The 20,083-nt window shown below is 53.9% G+C and overlaps 2 protein-coding genes across 5 annotated transcripts; one reads left to right on the top strand and one right to left on the bottom strand.

The window, feature by feature from the left end:
- The first annotated feature begins 50 nt into the window (after positions 1-50).
- On the top strand, positions 51-9,801 carry POLDIP2 (DNA polymerase delta interacting protein 2). Of its 2 annotated transcripts, none has more exons than XM_047707999.1 (11): positions 51-293; positions 2,110-2,191; positions 3,689-3,786; positions 4,518-4,614; positions 4,783-4,858; positions 5,094-5,201; positions 5,656-5,792; positions 6,574-6,600; positions 6,782-6,907; positions 8,126-8,213; positions 8,744-8,880. In XM_047707999.1, exons 1-10 carry the CDS (start codon positions 133-135, stop codon positions 8,207-8,209), a joined length of 996 nt encoding a protein of 331 aa, XP_047563955.1. In that variant the 5' UTR covers positions 51-132; the 3' UTR covers positions 8,210-8,213; positions 8,744-8,880. The 2 variants fall into 2 exon arrangements, with proteins under 2 accessions (XP_047563955.1, XP_047563954.1); XM_047707998.1 differs by having other exon boundaries at positions 53-293; positions 8,126-8,205; positions 8,744-9,801.
- Positions 9,802-9,979: 178 nt separating this feature from the next.
- TNFAIP1 (TNF alpha induced protein 1) lies at positions 9,980-19,944 on the bottom strand. 3 transcript variants are annotated; one of them, XM_047708001.1, is made up of 7 exons: positions 19,712-19,944; positions 16,432-16,749; positions 15,647-15,816; positions 15,135-15,224; positions 15,006-15,058; positions 14,032-14,227; positions 9,980-12,632 (listed from the first exon to the last, which is right to left on the bottom strand). In XM_047708001.1, the coding sequence occupies exons 2-7, from the start codon at positions 16,634-16,636 to the stop codon at positions 12,396-12,398; spliced, it is 951 nt and encodes a 316-aa protein (XP_047563957.1). In that variant the 5' UTR covers positions 16,637-16,749; positions 19,712-19,944; the 3' UTR covers positions 9,980-12,395. The 3 variants fall into 3 exon arrangements, with proteins under 3 accessions (XP_047563957.1, XP_047563956.1, XP_047563959.1); XM_047708000.1 differs by having other exon boundaries at positions 19,724-19,943; XM_047708003.1 differs by lacking the exon at positions 19,712-19,944 and adding an exon at positions 18,758-18,777.
- Between the last annotated feature and the right edge of the window lie 139 nt (positions 19,945-20,083).

Below are 20,083 nucleotides of genomic sequence, written 5' to 3'. Positions count from 1 at the left end.
GGGGCGGGATGAGGCGGGACAGAGGGCCAAGGGGGCGGGGACGCGGCGCGGGGCAGTGTGGGGCGGGGGCAGAACGCCTCCGGCCGCGGGTTGGGCCCAGTGTCAGCAGCCGAGCAGGCGCTCGGGCGGGACATGGCGGGCTGTGTGGCCCGGCGAGCCCTGGCGGTGGGCAGCCGCTGGTGGTCCCGCTCGCTAACCGGGGCCCGAGGGCCGAGGCCGCTCTGTTCGGCAGGTGGAGCTGGGGCCTTCCCACCAGCGGCGACCACGACGACGCGGAGGCACCTCTCGTCCCGGTGAGGGACGGAGCGCGGGGCCCGTACGTGGAGCCCAGGGAGCGTGTTTCGGCCAGGGAGGAGGCCAGGAGGCCGGACCGGCCGAGGGTGATTGAAGTTCGACCCGGGAGAGGGTCCCGGCCGGGAGCCGACCTGCCTTGCCTGGGATGTGTGCCAGGAGCAGAGAAGGGAGCGCGGCCCAGAGCCCTGGGTTACGCAGTACTGGCTCTGAGGGGGAGCTAGTAACCCTCCCGGAGCGAATTTTACCTCCCCAAGTGGAGATCTCGAGCGCTGTTGTTAGTGGGCAGCCTTTTAATTAAACCCCAGGGCTCCTGACTTGAACCCTCAGCCCCGGATTGGGACAAAGCCTCCCTCAGAAAGATGCTCGAAGTGGGAAACCGGACTCTTGAGAATGAACCCTGCGTGGGTTCCGGGTTTCGGCGTGACCTTGGGAGATTGGTTCTTTCTCTGTGACTTGGCGAGGGGGCTTGAGGCCATGGGGAGTGGTGTGAGCATTGTCTCTAGCGATGGGACAGGCAGGTCAGTTTGGGGCTGGAGGATCAAGTGAGAGGAAGCATAAGGTTCACATCCCCAAAATGTTAAGCATAGCAGGTCTTTGAAGGACTCCTAGAAAAAGCACCCCTGTCCAGAGAGACCAGAGAGAATTGACTTTTTGGTGGCTGAAATCAGACACTGGTATTGGGGAGAGATGATAAATATTTGCAGTGTAGGGACACCTGGGTGGCTCAGTTGGTTAAGCAGCTGCCTTCGGCTCAGGTCATGATCCCAGCGTCCTGGGATCGAGTCCCACATCAGGCTCCTTGCTCATCAGGGAGCCTGCTTCTCCCTCTGCCTCTGCCTGCCATTCTGTCTGCCTGTGCTTGCTCTCTCTCCCTCTCTCTCTGACAAATAAATAAATAAAATCTTTAAAAAATATATATATATATTTGCAGTGTAAGACCCCTGTGAAATGTGATGTGAATCTGAACAAAAACTAGATTTAAGAGACTACTAGGTGCAGTGCAGTGAGTGTGGTAGGACATCTGGAGATGATGGCTAAGCTGTTCAAGGGTAGGGTAAAGGCTGCAGTTTTGGGGGGAGGGTAGACAGAGCTGGAATTATAAAACAAATGTTTCACACACTCGGCTCTGAGGGGGAACACAACTAATCAGACACAGGCATTGCTCTCAGGGCACCTACAGTCTCTAGTGGAGATAAGAGCTGGGCACAAACAATGGAAATGCAAGATGGGAAAGGCTGTTAAAATGCTGTGGGAGGGGGGCGCCTGGGTGGCTCAGTGGGTTAAAGCCTCTGCCTTCGGCTCAGGTCGTGATCCCAGGATCCTGGGATCGAGCCCCACATCGGGTTCTCTGCTCAGCAGGGAGCCTGCTTCCCAACCCCCCCCTCTGCCTGCCTCTCTGCCTACTTGTGATCTCTGTCTGTCAAATAAATAAAGTCTTTAAAAAAATTGCTGTGGGAGGTCAGGAGGATGGGTCAGGGAAGAAACAGAGGCAAGGGGTATAAATAAGCAGGGTGCAAGGGCATGATATGAGGAATGCTGAGACTGAAGAGAGGAAGAAGTGATCTGGGAGCAGTCAGACTTAACAGAGAAACTGAGGCAGGGCCTGTGGCTGGACCTCCAAGGACGAAAGGCAGAATCTGGAGTGGTGGTTTGGGAGGACCCTTATCTGCTTCACCCCCCCCGCCCCACTGCTTTGACCCTTCTCTGCTCTCACTGCCTGGCCCCTCAGTATCCTAGAGCTTATTCTAATGGTGTAGGTACCATTACCTTCTCAGCTTTTCTTTTCAGTTGCTTGTTCTTTTCCTTCTTAACCAGGAACCGACCAGAGGGCAAAGTTTTGGAGACGGTTGGTGTATTTGAGGTGCCAAAACAGAACGGAAAATACGAGACTGGGCAGGTAAGTGCTGGGCTGGGTCATCTTATATTTGTTTTCAAGGTGTGCCCTGCTTCTGAAAGGGTTAGTTTTGGTCCTAGACCCGAATTTTACAATTTTCTGCCTTGGTGTTTAGTGCCAGAGCAGAATCACAAATTTTTTAAGATGGGGTTTCTGTTTTCCTGGTTGTGAATCCTTTTCATGTGTCAGTGGGTTCCCTTTCCAAGTTAGCGTGGACAGAGATAATTTGGACCAAAGTGAGGAGAGGGCCAGGTTGCTGAAGAGTCCTGTAAGTTTCTGGAAGGTAGGAAGCCAGTGGAGGGAGCTTTCAGAAAAGGAAACCTTTTGGGGGGGGGCATCTGGGAGGCTCAGAAGTTTCAGTGGCTAACTCTTGGTTTTGGCTCAGGTCATGATCCCAGGGTCCTGGGATAGAGCCCTGCATCTGGCTCCCTGCTGGGTGAGGAGCCTGCTTAAGATTTTCTCTCTCCCTTTCCCTTTCCCTCTCCCCTTCCTCTCTTGCTAAAAGGAAAAAGAGAGAGAGAGAGGGAGAGAGAGAGAGAGAGAAAGAAAAAAAGAAGAGCAAACCTTTGATACTTTGTCATGGTTGAACTGATTGCAGTGTAATATAAGTTGTGGGTGCAGAGTTTTTATATCAACTTTGTGCCAGATGCACTGAGATAGTTTTAGGCACCTTGTAAGTAAGGACTTTCTGTTTATTCAACTTCCCACTCCCCTTTTCTTGCCTTCCTGCAATAGGCCTGGTGTTGTGTGTTGGACCTGAATCAAAAAGCAATGCCTGGGGCACCTGGGTGGCTCAGTGGGTTAAAGCCTCTGCCTTTGGCTCAGGTCGTGATCTCGGGGTCCTGGGGTCAAGTCCCACATCAGGCTCTCTGCTCAGCGGGGAGCCTGCTTCCCCCTCTCTCTCTGCCTGCCTCTCTGCCTACTTGTGATCTCTGTCTGTCAAATAAATAAATAAAATCTTAAAAAAAAAAAAAAAGAAAGAAAAAAAGCAATGCCTTCGTAGAGTTGGCAGTCTAGAAAGGAATTATGGGGTCAGTGGTTATACACTATGCTGAGTTGAGGGGAGGTCAGGGAAGTCTTCCTAGAGCTTTAGGCTACCATCTAAGGGATCAGCAGAAGTCAGCCCAGTGAAGGGGGTCAAGAGTATTCTGAAGCTGGTGGGGGTGGATCACCGAGTTCAAGGGAAAGATCGGCAGGACCTTGTGCTGGGGTTACCAGCTACCTGTGCTGCTTAGTGGTCTGAGTCCCACCTGGAAAGACTTGTGGGGGGTGCCTGGGTGGCTCAGTGGGTTAAAGCCTCTGCTTTCGGCTCAGGTCATGATCCCAGTGTCCTGGGATCAAGCCCTGCATTGGGCTCTCTGCTAGGCAGGGAGCCTGCTTCCCCCTCTCTCTGCCTGACTCTCTGCCTACTTGTGATCTCTGTTAAATAAATAAATAAAATCTTAAAAAAAAAAAAAGACTTGTGGACCACACACTCACTGAGGCTCTCTTTCCTCCTAGCTCTTCCTTCATAGTGTTTTTGGCTACCGAGGTGTTGTCCTGTTTCCCTGGCAGGCCAGACTGTATGACCGGGATGTGGCTTCTACAGCTCCAGAAAAGTAAGTACCCCTGTCATTGTGCCTCATGGTCCCCTCAGGAGGAGTCCTGACTCATGGCTGATGTACATAATTGGGGTCCCAGGGGAGAACTGAACATCCTCCTGGGCCATGGGAACAGCCCCAGAGTACTTCCTGGACACCATGGAGACAAAAGTGCTGAGTGCCAGGGACAGTCTGAAGCCAGAGGGTCCCTTTAGGCCTCCCCAGGATGCCTTCCCAAGCTGTTCTCTATTTGCATTATAAGTAGCCCAGAAGGCATTGAGGGACTAATTTCCTTCATTTTCTGATGTTTAGTTAGAATCTGTTTTTCTGTCTCTTATCATTAGAGTACATTAAAAAAGAAAAGGCCTAGTTCCATTAAGTAATCACAGACCACCCCAGACCACCCCAGGGATGTGAGCAGAGTGGGGTACTCAGGGCTCCAGGGATAGAACCATCAATTTGATTTTCTCAGCGTCGTCCCCTCCTTCCAAGAAGCAGCCAGAGACTAAGACAAATAGAGACTCTGTGCCATGGGTCCTCCTCATTCCCGTGGTGCCATGGGTCCTCCACATTCTGACTGGGGACGGGCTGGGCCCAGATGTTGGCTGAGCAGGTACCCAGCTGACGCCAAAACCCCTTCAGATCAGGCACTAACAAGTCCGTTTAGGTAAGGAGGTGGTAGGGAGCTAGGGCAGGCACCACTTTGGTTTCTCTTGGGGTGATCTTGGGCTTCTTCCCCTACCCTCTAGAGCAGAGAATCCTGCAGGCCATGGCTCTAAGGAGGTGAAAGGCAAAACTCACACTTACTATCAGGTGCTGATTGATGCCCGAGACTGTCCACATATAGTAAGTAAGCAAGGTGGCTGGGCCCGGGGTTTCTCTCCCTGGGAAAGGCCTAAACCTGGTGGAGACAGAGGGAGGGAGAAGGGTCAAAGAGAGCCCAGATCAGCACTGGGCCCCAAGTTCTCAGGACTGGATTGTGACTAAGAAAGTCTGACTCGCTTCTTTCCTTAGTCTCAGAGATCTCAGACAGAAGCTGTGACTTTCTTGGCTAACCATGATGATAGCCGGGCCCTCTATGCCATCCCAGGTGAGCAGTGAACGTGTATCTGAGTATGCCTGATTGGTGAGAGGCCTGGTGTGTCTTAGAAGACTCCGATGCCTTTCTGATGTCCTTTAATCTGCTAGGAGGGATTATAGAAGCTGAGAGCAGTGGTGCCAGGCTTGTCCCACTTGGAGACAAGGCCAGCATTGTGTTTCTTCTCAGTCTTGTTCCTCTCTTTTCCTGTGTGAGTTTCACTGTTTCTTTTCCCTCTCTGTGCCAGGCCTGGACTATGTCAGCCATGAAGACATCCTCCCCTATACCTCCACAGATCAGGTTCCCATCCAGCATGAGCTGTTTGAAAGATTTCTTCTGTACGACCAGACAAAAGGTGAGCTCTCTCAAGAAGGGAAGCTGAAATGGGAGGACCCTTCTTCAAAGATGGCATCACACAAGTAGCTTCAAAGCTGTATATCCACAACCTTATTTAGCCTCCCATTAGATCTGTCAGGCGGATGGCAGTTGTCTCTTCCTAACAGATATGGAACCTGAGGCTCAGGGATGAGAAGAAGGGACTCAGGGTTGCTAGTGAGTTGCAAGGTCAGGGTTATAGTAGGGTCTGAAGACCTGGGCTCCTCACTCCCAGCCCGTTTTTCTTCCCAGGATGTCCCATAATGCCTCAGGGCTTATTCTTGGTGGCCTTGTGCCTTCTTCTAGCCTGTGCTTTTGCTTCCAGTTTGGGTGCCTTATTTCCCTGGGCCCTCACTTGGAAGAGTTTTCTAGGAGGGGCAGTTGGAGAACACCTGGGACTCTGGCCTGGACTAACTAGTCTTCTCTTGCCCCAGCACCTCCTTTTGTGGCCCGGGAGACGCTTCGGGCCTGGCAAGAGAAGAATCACCCCTGGCTGGAGCTCTCTGATGTCCACCGGGAAACAACTGAGAACATCCGTGTCACCGTCATCCCCTTCTACATGGGCATGAGGGTGTGTACCTGGCCTGGGTCCCTCCCCTCGGGGTGGGCCCCCAGATTTTCTCTGGTATCCCCAGTGTGACTTTGGAGTGGATTCCACATTTAAACCATGTGCCTAGTGGTTCTGCTTCCAAGTGCCGCACATACTGGGCGGACTCTCAGGATCTAGAGCGGCAGACACTCAAGTTCTGGGACAGAGTCCTCTAGGCTGACTCTTCCTTTTTTCTGGTTCAAAGGCTTCCTGTTCGTGAAGAACATACACGTACTTGTTTAAATCAGTAGAGGCTGATGTTCACACTCGGTATGCGTTAGATGTTTGTTGAGCTCTTTCTTGCCTGGCTGTGAGCCTCTAGTAAACATGAAACTCTGTCCCTGCCTTTCAGGAGCCCATGGTAGTGGGAGAGGTTAGCACAGAACCCATCAAGTGTTGTCACAGTATTGGGCTGTGGAAGGGCCGAGGAGGGCCGTGGCCTGGGCCAGCGGTGATTGCAGGGGTGGGGGGCAGCAGCTGGCTGGAAGACTGGTGAGAAGGGGAAGGGCCCTGTGGCTGACGTCCATTGGCACCCAGCTCTGTTGGTGATCAAGGAGGAGGGAGGAGGCCAGGGACCAGGCCAGGGGAGGCTGCCTCCTTTGGGGCTTGTTGGCTGCAGTCCAGTCACCATCCCACAGACACTCGCAGCATTGTTCTGTCTCTGTAACCTTCCTGGAATACACCTCCTCAGTTGGAGAGCTCTTGATTGGAACAGACTTGGTCCTGCCCTCTGGGACTCAAATTCTTTTTTTTCCCCCCCCAGGAAGCCCAGAATTCCCATGTCTACTGGGTGAGTGTGTACCTGGGTAGATGGGCTGGGAGGGGGGCAGTTTGGCTCTGGCGGGAGGGGTCTGTGCACTGCAGATATCCCTTTTGGTTGCCTTTTGCTTTCGTAGAATTCCAGGTAGGCTAGCTCAAGGTCTGTTCTTTGTCAGCTGTGAACTCTGTCCTCTGCCCTCTGCCCTCCACAGTGGCGCTACTGTATCCGCTTAGAGAACCTCGATAGTGACGTGGTGCAGCTCCGGGAGCGACACTGGAGGATATTCAGTTTATCTGGCACCTTGGAGACAGTGCGAGGCCGAGGCGTGGTGGGAAGGGTGAGCATCATCAGGCCAGTAATGGCGCTTCTGGTCCTTCCCGGCAGGCCTGGGGGCTCAGTGCCTGCTCTCCTCTCCTCTGTGGCTGGAGACAGAGGCTCATTGTGGGATGCCTTGGGCTGCTTTGGGTGACACCTTACAACAACCCCATGAGATGGTTTCTTACAGCCTGAGTCACAGCTGAAGAGAGAGGTTGCGAAGTGAGCAACTGGCCCCCCGTCCTGTGCCTGGTAATGGCAGATTTGAATCCAGGGGAGTCCAACATCAGAGCTTTTGTGCCTTTCTGTGGGGCTCCTCCCCCTAACCTGCCCCAGCCTCTGCTTCTGGTTGTCTTTCCTCGGCCTCTTTTTTTTTTTTTTAAATAAAAGATTTTATTCATTTGACAGAGAGAGAGAGATCATAAGTAGGCAGAGAGGCAGGCAGAGATGGGGCGGGGGGAGCAGGCTCCCTGCTGAGCAGAGAGCCCGATGCAGGGCTCCATCCCAGGACCCTGAGATCATGACCTGGGCTGAAGGCAGAGGCTTAACCCAATGAGCCACCCAAGCACCCCTCCTCTGCCTCTTAATACACCTGCCTCTGCTGGTCCACGAAGAGATCGGATTTTCCAAATCCTGTACTACCCCACCGTGTCTTCTGAGAATGAAGTCCTGAGAAACAGCTAGCGACCACATTTAACGTGTATTCCTCCCCATGAGCAGGGACTTGGGATGCAGGGTGGGATGCTGAGTGAGACCAGGGCTTTGGAGTGAGATAGTCTGGCTCTGAATGCCAGCTGTTTGTGGTTTATTCCCCACATTGGGCCAGTTTAACAAAAAAATCTGTTTCTTCCTGTTAAATGGGAGTCACACCTATTACCTCATAATTCCCGGGAGGTTTAAGTTAGCCAAGGTTTGTAGAGCACCACCACAGCGCCTGGCACCCACGCACTTAGTGAATGGACTGGAAGGGCTGTTTACAGAGGAGGTACTCTGCCCAGCATCTGTGCCCAGTGGCCTTAGATGTTAAGTCTGAGGTTCTCTTTCCCAGAAGCAGAATGCAAGACCCAGGTCAGTGGCTGGTCTTGGGGGTGGGGTGGGGTGGGGTGGGGCGGTGAGTACTGGCAGGCAGTCCTCGTGGGGGGCCAGAAGGGGCACCCTCCTGATGAACTGGCAGTCGGCATGTGACCCCAGGGTATGGGGAGCTAGCCTGGCCTTACCGATTTTCCCTGAACACTTATAGGAACCTGTGTTATCCAAGGAGCAGCCTGCATTCCAGTACAGCAGCCACGTCTCCTTGCAAGCTTCCAGCGGGCACATGTGGTGAGTGGGTGAGCACATGCTGGGAGACGGGGTGCCCCAACTCCGCAGACACAGCTGCAGCTCAGAAACATGAGAGCTCAGAGTTTGCCGTCGTTAATTCTGGGCCGGCTTCCATCTTGAGATGGGGTTTTTCTGCTGTTCGTTGTCATGGGGGACTTGTTGGATTTTTTTCTGTTTTCTAGTTCCTGTGATTTCATGGACTGAGGACTTAGACCTGAGAGGTTTGGTGGTTTGGTGTGGCACTGAGTTGCCCATGTAGTTGGTTTTCCCCTGGTGGTTCACTCCTTAACCTAAAAGTATGGTTGGGTAGCTTATGAATGTGCATCTAAGGGCCAGAATCAGGGCAGCTGTGTTTCTTTTCTTGTAGGGTCAGGAAGGGCTCTCGGGTTTGTAGACCAGTGTTATCTTGACGTGAACCAGGCTGAAGGGAGCTCATCGTGCTGTGTTCAGTCCTGGAGCCAAGGGCCTAGGGCTCTCAAGATCCTCAGTAGGGCCTCTGCCGTCACTCCCTCTAATCCGCCTTATCTCTGACCTGCAGGGGCACGTTCCGCTTCGAGAGGCCTGATGGCTCCCACTTTGATGTCCGGATCCCTCCCTTCTCCCTGGAAAGCAATAAAGATGAGAAGACACCACCATCAGGCCTTCACTGGTAGGCCAGCTGAGGCCCGAGTGCCTAGGCCTGGCCTCTGAACAGCTCTCCTCCCACAACTGCTGCAGAACTCTCTTTCCACCAGGGGCCACAGTGGGTCTCTTCTATTGTTTGCACCGTTTGGTTGTGGGGTTCTTTTTCAGCGGGTGGGTGTAATCGTTTTCTCCAGAAGACCTATGTAGGACTCCTCTAAGGCTGGCCTCCTCGGTAAGCCCTGGCTACACTGTGTTCCAGTAAACCTTTCCACCAGGAATTCTGTGTTCAGCTGCCACAGGCCTGGGTTTCCTGGCCTATTCCACAAGTTGTTTGGAATATGAGGTTTGGTCAATAAACCAGTGCACACTTGGCCATCCTCGCCATTTCTGCCCCCGGGTTCTCAGGCTCCCTTTTTGACCAGTGGTGCCCTTGATTGCTGTCCTTGCTGCTTTTCCAGGAAACTGCCCCATCTGTTAGAGTGTATGCTTCTCCCCTGAGGCTCGGACTTGGCTGAACATCTCCCAGGGTCACGGTGCCTCTCAGCCAGTGGGGTGAGGGCTAGATTGGACTCTTGTTTTCTTTACCCTCTGCCAAGTGCTGAGCAGGAGGCCAGCATCAGGCTCGGGGTTCTCTGCACTGGTCAGCCGTTGGCATCGCTGGCCTCCTTGATCCTGGGAAGGAGTGAGGCAAGCCATGTGAGGTCCCTGGAATAATAGGCCTGCCAGCCATGAGCCTGTGTCTGTCAGGCCTTTCCAGACGACAAATGGAGAAACTCAGCTGAGAAGCTTTAGATATGTATGAATGGTGACTGAGCCAAGCTACTTTCTGAGCTGCTCACAGATCCTTAAGAGCCAGAGATGAAATGTGCTGCATTTCCCCCTGAATCATAGGGATTCCTGCTTCCCTACTACCATAGTGATTGTTAAAGAGATCGTTTTATTCTTAATATTAAATCTCAGTTCTAGCCCTTATTAGTGTTGTCCTTAATCCTCCACCAGGGGGAGCCTGGGTTGCAGGGCAACTGAGTGCAATAGGATTTCGGGCTCAGAGAACGCAAGGAAGGTGGCGAACAGGAGGAAAACAAGAGCTAGGTCCACAACAGTGAGCTGACCCAGCTCTGGTCACTGCAAGCACGGCTCTGTACCACAGCACTGTAACACATTTTTATTAGATATTAGTGTTTGTTTTCATCACCTGTGCTGAGCAACAAGGGATTGCAGGTAAGTGACAAAGGGGATGTTCTCTCATGGCAGGACCTGGGCCATCCTTTAGGTAGACATTGGTCAGATAAGAAATGGAGTAAAGCCCAGTCCCGGGACCAGTGGTAAACAGCAGGCTTCCAGTTTTCTCAGAAACTGACAAGGTTTGACCTTCATCCACACTCCTTGTTTGCGCTCCCATGAGCTGCTCCAAGTTGAAAAATTCACACGGCTGAGAGCTGCTTTCTGAATGGGGATGAGAGGCGCAAAGAAATTCCCCCAACCCTTATGCCACAAAGTCTGATTAAAGAAGCTAAGATTACTTCAGTGATTTCAACGTTAGTATTTTTCTTAAGACCAGGGAGATCTTTTTGATCAGCCCAGGATTATTGTGCTTTCTTGGGAAGAAAGGCTAGTCACCACTGAAGACAGCTGAGGATCTAAATGTCAAAGCAGCAGAGAGGCTGGGGCTGGGGAGGTCAAAGAACAAGCACTAAAATACCTCAGTGGGAAGCTGGGGCTTTGAGTATTAGAGGGCCTCAGGAGGGTAGCAGAGGAAATAGGCCAGTGGCCTCAGGCAGAAAGCATTCCAGTCTCCGTGGGAAAACCACAAAGCCAAAGGCCAGAATCTGGCCAAAGAAAAGGATTTGTCTTCATCTAGTTACTCCACTCAGGGCTGGAAGAAGTGTTTTGAGCTGATGACCAGGGTGCCTCACTGGAAAAATCTACACATTCAAGGCTGTGACAAGTGTAAAATACATGGTTAGTCACACTTCCCCGGCCTCATCATGTCATTTCAGGTCCTTGTGGGTGTCTGCGAACCGTGGGCCTGGCATTTGCCTATAGGCTCCATCGGGTCAGCCACAAGCAGGCCACTTAGCTAGAGTGACGGCTGTCAGGGGAGAGGAGCCTAATAACCTGTGCTCCTTTCAGAGTAGCTACCGCTCAGCAGCTGTGGGATATGGCATTTTCTTAGGCCGGCTGCGCAGTCCCTCCCTGATGGTATTCCTTTGGAAAGGAATTTGGATAAGTAGTCTCCCGAGGGCCAAGCCAAACAGCAGGTAGTGAGAAAAAGCCCCAAGGAGGAACTTGCACCTTGCCCGAGAGCTGGGGCTTGGCAGCTCCACAGGCACATTAACCCGGCCTCCGAAGGGATTTAGGCTGCTCCCATCACCCTGTGTCCAGACTCAGCGCTGGGCAGAACCACCATCCTCAGCGGGGACACAAAACCAGTAATATGGGGCAGGCAGGGGCTCCTCAGCCAAGTACATGTCACCTCTGCACAGGGCTGGTGGGAACACAGAGCTGGTGGTCACTGACCTCAGCTGATGGGCGTCCGAGTGCAGCGCTCACGGGCTCCACTGCCTTCCTACTGTGGCTCATGATCCTGGCCCCTATAATGGCCCTTTGGGTTTCCAGAAAGTAAAGCAAAGCATGCCTTGTAGCTGAGGGCAAGAGAATCAAAAAGAGCAATCATGTTAAGCCCTAGGAGTCCGTTACGTGACCTTAAAATGTCCTTTCTCATGGGCATTATTAGGACCACAGTTCCCAACCTAAATGTCCTTCTTTCCTGCATGCTCTCTGGGCTGGCTGGCTGCTTGGCCAGCCCAGCAAAGCCAAAGCTAGTCAGTTTTTTGTTTTGTTTTATTGCTTCTCTAGCTCCTCTCTCAGATTGATTCTGCAGGGAAGAGGGGTTAGAGTCAGAAAAAGATGATGTGGGTCAGGGCAGAATACAAATTGAGTAAGAGTACAAAGTGCTTTAAAGAAACAGATGCCAAAGGCATCAAGGAAGGCCAAGGGTTCAGCCCTACCCAGGGTCTTGGCACCCTAGAGGGGGTAGCACAAATGCCCAGTCCCCTCATTATTAGAGTTCAAGCTATTCATTTCCTAGGTAATTTTTTTAAAAACCGAAGTCATGAAGCCTGTGCTTAAAGACCTCAAGGAAAAAGAAGCCCCACCTTCTATAAGAAACTGGGCCTCCACAGCACCAGAATGAGCCCACTCCCCACGGACCTCCCCAGAGGCCTTAAAGGTAGCCCTTCAGTAGAGCCAAAGGACACTCAGCAAGGGGTCAAGGGGAATGTTCTCGTGGGACATGGGCAGGTCAGCCCTGTTGCCCCAGGGGCAGACACAGCTCCCTGTCAGGAAGGGTGAGCAAAGGATCCAGGACTTGGGTCATCCTGAAGTGCTCAGGGAGCAGGGCAAAGGAATGTGGTCCCTCTCCTGCCCAGGCCCTCTGCCCTCCTGTCATGCTTCTGGGTGCTGGAGCGGAAACCGAGCCAACAGCAGCGTGGGGTGGCCAACGGGGCAGGGCTCCACAGGACAGGAGACAGGGTGTCCTGTGCCCTGACTCCCTGAGGGTCTTGTCAGTCGCGATGCGTAGACTGGTGGCCGAGCTGCCGGTCATCGTAAGTGCTGTAGCGCTTGACATGGATACGGCGGACCCGGTCCCGCAGTTCAAAGGTCTCCTCATCTTCACTGGGGGAAGCCTGGCTGCGGCTCCTGCTGGTGGCCTCCAGTAAGGAGTTGTCAGGGACTCGGGGGGTCTCATAGAGGAGGACGTTGAGTGTCTCCTCATAGATGCGGGCCTCTGGGAATTCCACCTGGGCTCAGGGGAACAAGAGGACCGAATGAGGTTTCATCCCACAAAGACTGCAATGTGGCAGGGCCCTTGCCCCTGGGCTGGCTAAGTTCCTCCCAAACGCTCTCCCAAGACAGGTGGCTTCCCATCTCGTGAGGGAGGGGAAGCCTCTCTCTGGAGGAGATGTGGGGAGTTGGATTTGTGGACAAAAGGACGTCAAAGACTAGCATGCCACCCGTGCCCCGCCCAGTCCCAGACCAGCGGGCTAGCATGTGGGGAGGTTACGGCCTTGGCCTTGTGCTCAGAGCCAGGCTTAAATACTGCTCCAGCAATTATGAGTAGCAGGGCCTCAGTTTCCTCTCGTGTAAAACCAGGGCCAATACCTACTTCAGAGAGCTGGTGTGAACATGAAAGACAGAAAGGCAGCTGGATTCTAGCCTAACCTGACAGCTCAGCTGTCGAGTGCGGAGAATGCTCCAGCCCTGCCTGTCTCACAGGTGTGCTGTGAAGAGTCAAAGTTCACAAAAGACAAAACACTCAGGAAGGTGACCTGTTTTGGAATCCTGACTCTGTTAAGTGCACACAGGAGTCTGCACCAACAAAATGCCAGGGGGAAGCAGGGACACCTCCTGTAAGCTGTCCCCCCACAAACCTCAGATGGCCCTGTGCAGTTCAGGGGCCTGGGGGCCGAGCAGGTGCTACACGAGCTTGGGTGCTCCGAGCCCCTTGCGTCCACGACTCTGCGAGTGGGCTACCCTCCCCGCCCAGCAGAGGACTCTGCCCCCTCTGTTACACACACAGGGCGGGGCAGGGGGGCGGGCAGCTCCCCTCTGGGGAGGACACCAACAGCTTGCAGACCGGGAGAACAGGGTTTGCTGAATTTGCGTTAACTGTCACCTGTCGAATCCCTCACATGCACCTGGCGCTGCGTTGTTACTGCAGGGGCTGAGCTGGTAACCAGGAACACCTGACTTGCCAGGGCCAGAGAGGCGATCAGACCCTATACCACTGCTCCTAGGAACTGCAACGTTCTCCTACTACTTCCACTGACTGCATACTATCAGGCCCCTGTTTGCAGGTGAGGAAACTAAGGCCCTGCTGCTTTAAACAGCTTGTATAACGCCAGAAAACAGGGCTACGGTAGAACTAGAATTCAGACCTAAATTGGGCCAACTCCAAAGACCCAGTCCTTCCCGCCACACCATGCTGTTCCTGCCTCTCAGCTGACCAGGACAAAGCATTCCCAGGCTATTCCCCGAACTCCCCGAATTGACTTTGTCCTTGCCCAGCACCATCATGTGAGTCTGGGGAAAACAGAGCAAACCCAACGCCTTCTCGCTCCTGGTGATGAAAGGCCCAGCTGGGGCTGCCCTGGGCTGCGTCCCGCCCCCGCCCGCACAAAGGGAAGCCCCCCCACACACCTTGGTCTGCTTCTTCTCCGTGGCATACACGATGGAGGTGCAGCACACCTCGGCCAGCTTGCGGCCCTGGCCGTAGAAGGACCAGCAGCAGATCTCATCGCCAATGACATCCTTGATGAAGAGCACGCGGCCATTGAAGCGCAGGGAGAGCTTGTCAAACAGCTCGATGTTTTTCAGCAGGTGGTCGTCCGAGTTGCTGGAAAACCCAAGAAGGCCAGTGGGCCTGGGAATGAGATTCTAGCACAAGAGAGGGTGCTGACTGGGTGTGTCCCCTCCTCCCCATCATGCAGAACTGAGGAAAAGTCAAGGGGTCAGATGGGACCCTCTGGGTTTGGGGGCCTGTGAGGAAGAGGAGGGGAGTTGTTCGGAAATTAAAGCAGGGAGAACTGAGGGAGGGTGGTCTCCTCTCATTGGCCCCGAAGGAGGGAGGCTCTCAGCTGTCACGGCAGGAGGGTCTGTTCCCTGGCTGTAGGGGGGATGCCGGCAACACGTCTGTCCGCGGGGACTCCCTGAGTCCGTGGCCTTCGGCATCTACCTAACTCTGGCCGGCTGAGGGGACATTGGGCAAGGGAGAGGGTGGCCCAGCTGTGAAGCACAGAGCTTGGCTTAGGAGGAGTCCCAGCCACGGGCTTCCAGGGTCCCTCCTCCACCCCAGAAGCTAATTCCGGGAAAACCCCTGGCGTGCTGCCTGACAGGACACGCTTGGGGGGGAGGTGAAGGGGTGGGAGTGGTTTCCGGTTCGTTCTCCTCTAGATCCCAGCCAGGGCCCAGCACCCAGTTCCAAACGCTTCTGCCCTCACTTCCCTTCTCTCTGTTCTTCCCGCCTCCAGACCCAGACCCGAGCCAACGGTGCCAGGAATGCAGGTGGCTTCTCTCGGGTCTCCTGCCCCATGGCTGGCTGCCTAGTCCTTCTAGCTACTTCTGCCACCCTTCCCCAAGCCCTGCCCACCCCAGCCCTCAGCTGCCCACCCTACCTGGTATAGGAATACTTGTTGTTGCTTCTATTGTACAGCAGCTTCACCACGGGCTGGGAGGGAGGAGAGCGTGAGGGCCAGGCCAGGGTCCCATCCTCCCCTGCCCACAGCCCATCGGGGTCCCAGTACCTTGGTGGAGGATTCAATGAGCCTCTCTTCCTCTTTCAGGGAGGTGATGATGGGGATGTTGCACACAGGCTGGTAGGAGTCCTTCTTGTCCTGGGTGACACACACAACCGAGAATCTTTTTCTGAGCTCTCCTGCTTGCCAGGCTAAGCCAGGCCTTCCCCAGGAGCTGTCGGAGCCCCTCTGCCAAGGCTACCCTCTGCCTGTCGAGGAGGCATCTGGCCATAGGAACTGCCAGTTGGCAGGCAGAACCCCATTTCCAGAAAACCTAAAATCCAGATTCCAAGGCGGAGAAACTGGAAACTAGGCTCAGTTCCCTACTGCCCAAGTCCACCACCTTCCAAATGACTGGCTGCCAGCATCCTCGGCCTGGGCAGCACCCCGCATATCTGACAGTGAGGTTCGGACTCCCAACCCTACCGGTCACGTGACCTTCTGGGAACTGGACCTTGATGGCCCTGCAGGGAGAAGCCGACCCCGAACCTCCTGGACCTGAGCCCTCTTCAGCTCCGTACCTGCAGAGCAGTCTGGCACACGCTCACCAGCCCCTGGATGAGGTAATACTTGGCTTCGGCCATCAGTTCCTTAATTTCCTGCCGGTTCTGTGGGAGGATGATGGTGTCATCTCGGAGGTAATTCAAAATGGTGCCGAAGTGCTTCCCACATCGATCTATGAGGATCCAGCCTAAGGATTCAGACAGGCCGCACAGGGTTACTCGCTGCTTGCAGGAATGAGCAGCGGGCAAAGGCCACCTGACTAGCCTGGGGGCAGCCTGCAGCACAGGGTCACAGGAGCGGGAACACCACCTCCAGCTCTTTGGCCTGTGGCTGTTCTCTCCCCCCCCGCCCCCCCCCCCCCCCCCCCCCCCCCCCCCCCCCCGGGGCTGGCCTGGACTGCGGAAGACAGAGGCCTTCCAGGCAACGCGGCAGCCCACGGAGGTCTCAGCTCAGGAGCACTCAGGCCCACCGCTGGCCACGTGGACAGTGCCAGGACCTGCCTGCCTTCTGTGTCCTGCCCACTCACTATGGCCGTGGTTCTCGGGAGCATCTTGTCCTTTGGGAATATTTAAGAAGTATGGATCTTCACCCTGGAAAATGTGTAAGCGCACACCCTTCTACCTACAACCTCCAAGAATTCTGAGGCTCTACCCAAGACTCCAGGCGAAGGAGATCTGCACTGGGTAACAGGAAGAGGGAATCTAGAGTCTAGACCTGCCACGCTTGAGCCCTGCCCCACACTCGCTTCCTCAGGAACACTTCCTTCCCTGCTCAGCTGGCCCAACGAGCCCCGATGCCTCACCTTCTTTGTCGGTCAGCACCTCCATGCGCCCGCTGAACATGGCCTTGAGCATGGTGTCGTGCCGGGTTAGTGCCCGCACGGTGGTGTAGTACAGGGAGCCCCCCACATTGAGCTGGACGTATTTGTTGCCCAGGCCTCCTCCCTTGAAGCCGCTCAGCTTGGGCTTGGCCCCCGAGGCTGGGCACAGACAGGTATCCCCTGACATCTCCCGCTGCAGGTAGATCACCACACGGCAGGAGGTCAGCTTGGAAGGCTCCGCCGTGGTGGAAGGATCACGAGTGAGTGGCCAGTGGAGGCCAGAGCCTCATATTCTCAGCACTGTGAGCAGGAGATGGAAGAGAAGACAGGAGTTAGCCGAGCAAAACCCTCAGCTGCAAGGGGACGGGAGGAGACCATGCAGTCATTCTCTCCTTGACAAGCAAAGAACTTCCCTGGCAGAGGCTAAGGCCTGAGGCAACAGCAAGAGAAGACATCCCTGCTCTTCTTTATGGTACCAGCCACCAGCGCAGTCTCCCAGAGCCTGCCAACCATCTCGCTGGCCTCCCTGAGCCTCAGCTCAGCTCTCAGCAGCAAGGAGGACAAGCAAATCCTTGGAGTTAGTCTGAGACGGTTTGAGGAGCAGACGGGGCAGCTGAAGTTTTACCCTGGGGAACCACAGTCCAATTCTCGTTCCCAGGACCCAAGACTTCCCACCAAACGTACCGGGAATCCTGCCAGCGCAGGAGATTCCCAGGAGCCAGAGGGAGACAGGATGTACTTCCTTTCTAAATATTCCAGGCTCAGAAGCAGCCTGTACTAGGGCTGACTTTGAGCACCACCGCAGTCTGGCTTTGGGAAGCAAAGTAAAAGCAGCTTTCGGAGAGCAGGGAATGAGCTAGGCTGGAGGGAACTGGCCAGTGTTCCTGGCAGAGGTTCCCCTGGCCCCAGTGGAGTTTCCTGACCTTCCCCTTTCTGGGTCCCAGCCCTGTCCCAGGTTCCTGAAATTGTCACCATTTTCCAGGACAGAACAACTACAGGATAGTTATTTTTACCTCTTCCTGAGAGGAGGCCCAGCCCTATCTCTTCCTGTCTTCCCTGCCCACAAGACTGGGGAGAAGGGGCTCAAAAAGATGGTAAATCTCAAAACAACTACGAAGTGATCTGGAAACTGAAACACTGATAGGCATTCATGGGAGGGAGGAGTGAGGGAAGCAAAGGAGGGCAGAGCTAGTTCACCCCTCGTGAGCTAGATTCTTTATTACATGTCTTGGTTTTCTAAGGAATCACTACAATTCATCCACTGGAAAAAAAGAGCAAACATTCACTGCAGGTTTACTATGTTCTAGGTACTAGTCTAAGCGACTTAACCGACATTACTTCGTTTAATTCATACAGCGAGAAAATAAGACTGAGTGCCTACTCTGTTAGGCAGTAGGGACAGAGATGGAAAGATATGGGCCTTGCCTTCATGGAGTACAAAGAAGCAACATAACGTTAACAAGAATAAAAATAGTAAGAGCATTTATTGTCCCCTGTTATGTGCCAGGCACTGAGGATATAGAAGAGAACAAGTAAGTCATGGTCTCACAGAGATTACATTCTAGGGGGAAGATATACATAATAAGCAAGAAAATAAATATGCGAGCAGTTCCAGATGGTAAGAAATGCAGTAACTAAGCTAGTGATAAGAGAGTGACTAGGGAGAAGTCCTAAGATGGATGGGGCCAGGGAAAGCCTCTTTGGGAAGGTGACATTCCAGCTGAAGTCTGAAAGAGCATTCCAGATGGATGGAAGAGTGAGTGCAAAGTTTCTCAGTTAGCCACAAGTTTTAGGAACAGAAATAAGGCCAAGATGTCTAGTGCATAGAAAAGCGGGAAGTTGGCTTGATGTAAAAGTCAGACAACGCAGGGGCTGCTTCATATGAAAAAGTTTGCATTTTATACTAATTGTGATGGACATCAATTGGAGGGTTTGAAGCAAGGGAGTGACAGGATCTGAGTTATTTACATTTTGAAAAGATCACTCTGGCTGCTTGGTAGAGAACGGATCATAAGGGTGCAGGAGAGCAAGCGGGAATACCAGAGGAAACGGAGGCTCGGACTGCAGTGTTGGTAACAGAAAAAAAGGAGAAATTGCCTTGTAGTCCTCACAACATGCAAAAGCTTAACGGTTGCATGCCGCCTCCTGTAAGTGAGATCCAGAAGCAGTGCACAATGTCATGCATTTAATATATTTAGTATTTAATATATATCAGTTTGTTAGACTGAAAACTGTCCCTAAAAAGATTTAGGTAGGCCCCTAGGAAGAATGTCCAAGGAAGGACCAGAGCGGGTGCTTTGTGAAGTACCTAATTTCTTCGGTGGTTGGTCCAGGAGCCTCTCATTTGCCCCAAGAACGGAGTATGGATGAGATGAACCCTTGCCAGCAGATTGCCTAATCCCTAAGTAACACATGAATAGTATGAAATCACCTCACCTTTCTCGGCTCACCCCAAAGGCATAAGTCCACCCCTGAACAGGTTTTAGCAAGTTTCCAATGTACTTTGGGTCTAGTTTAGCTCCAGTTTCCCCAGGTTCAAAGCAAGCACACATACGTTCTGCCAAAGTAAAGGAACTCAAGGCCAGGCAGTGGCCAACAGGGCCTACAAAGCAATTGCTTTGAGCCCCTGGATGACGTCAGCTCAGATGCCGCCCGCTCGGATTCCTCCCAGACCATTGGGCTCCCAGACCACTGGGCTCCAGGAGTCTGGTGGCAGGTGACGCCTCAGTAAGTAATTCCAATGAGAATGAAGTTTCCATAGATAGCCTCACCGCTGTTCCTTCCGGACGTTTTGTGTGGATAGTTGGGGATGCCTGGGGCTGAGGGCGTATCCGAGTCTCTCTCAGCGAGCCTAAAGGGAACCTAAGCAGATTAAAGGGCAGGACAACAACCACGGCTATAGAAGGTGGAATCCTAAAGGAAGAAGTACCCAGAAACCCATCACACTCGGCGGTGGCGGGCGGGTAACCGATCTTGGATAGAGGGGCGGATCTAGCAGAAATCCTAGGTGTAAATCTTAAGCTTCGTCCAAAGGGTTTGGAAAGATTTAGCGAGACCCAACTCTCTGATCTGTGGTGAGTTTTCCCCGGCCCGCACCCCCTCCTCAAGACCGAGAAACTGAGACCGATTCTGACACCCATCCCAGTGGAGGATTTGAGCTCTCCATCTCCCCTACGCCGTCCCACGCCTTTTCCCCAGGACTGGGTGGGAATCTCTGCTCCAGCTCGGGACCCGTCCATCCTGCCCCCCAGTGCATCCGCACCCCGGCTCTCACCGTCCCCGGGCGGGGGAGGGGGCGCTTCTCCTCTCAGCTGGGTTGCAAGCCGACCCCGCACCTCCCTGGGCTGTGGCCGCCTGCCCGCCAGCAATCCGGGGCTGTGAGCTCACATCCTCCACCCGCGGACTCCGCCCTAAGCCGCGGCCCAACCCCGCCCGCCCCTCAACCTGGGACTCTAAAGCCGGCCCTGCCCAGAACCCAATCACTGGGGAGGGAGGGGCCCCTGAGAGCATTTCGGGGGTGAGCGCTCAGCTACTTCCGGCAGCCTTTCCGGCGCAAAGCCCTCTGGATCTTGTAGGCAGCCGTCCCTCCTCTCAGGCTTGTTTCCCAGCAGGCTCTGCGGGTTGGGCGAGGTAA

This window comes from Lutra lutra, chromosome 16 (assembly GCF_902655055.1).
Source record: "Lutra lutra chromosome 16, mLutLut1.2, whole genome shotgun sequence".
Lineage (NCBI taxonomy): Eukaryota > Metazoa > Chordata > Mammalia > Carnivora > Mustelidae > Lutra > Lutra lutra.
Note: the sequence above shows the minus strand (reverse complement) of the source record. Positions and strands in the feature narration are given on the sequence as shown.

Bases quoted from the DNA above. Each gene is read 5' to 3' on its own strand.
- POLDIP2 (XM_047707998.1), top strand. From the start codon at position 133: ATGGCGGGCTGTGTGGCCCGGCGAGCCCTGGCGGTGGGCAGCCGCTGG. The intron at 3,787-4,517 runs GTAAGTACCCCT...CCTACCCTCTAG, and splicing joins GCTTCTACAGCTCCAGAAAA to AGCAGAGAATCCTGCAGGCC. The intron at 5,202-5,655 runs GTGAGCTCTCTC...CTCTTGCCCCAG, and splicing joins TCTGTACGACCAGACAAAAG to CACCTCCTTTTGTGGCCCGG.
- TNFAIP1 (XM_047708001.1), bottom strand. From the start codon at position 16,636: ATGTCAGGGGATACCTGTCTGTGCCCAGCCTCGGGGGCCAAGCCCAAG. The intron at 14,228-15,005 runs GTAGGGTGGGCA...TGGGTTTTCCAG, and splicing joins AACAAGTATTCCTATACCAG to CAACTCGGACGACCACCTGC. The intron at 12,633-14,031 runs GTGTGTGGGGGG...CCCTGAGCCCAG, and splicing joins CGGAGAAGAAGCAGACCAAG to GTGGAATTCCCAGAGGCCCG.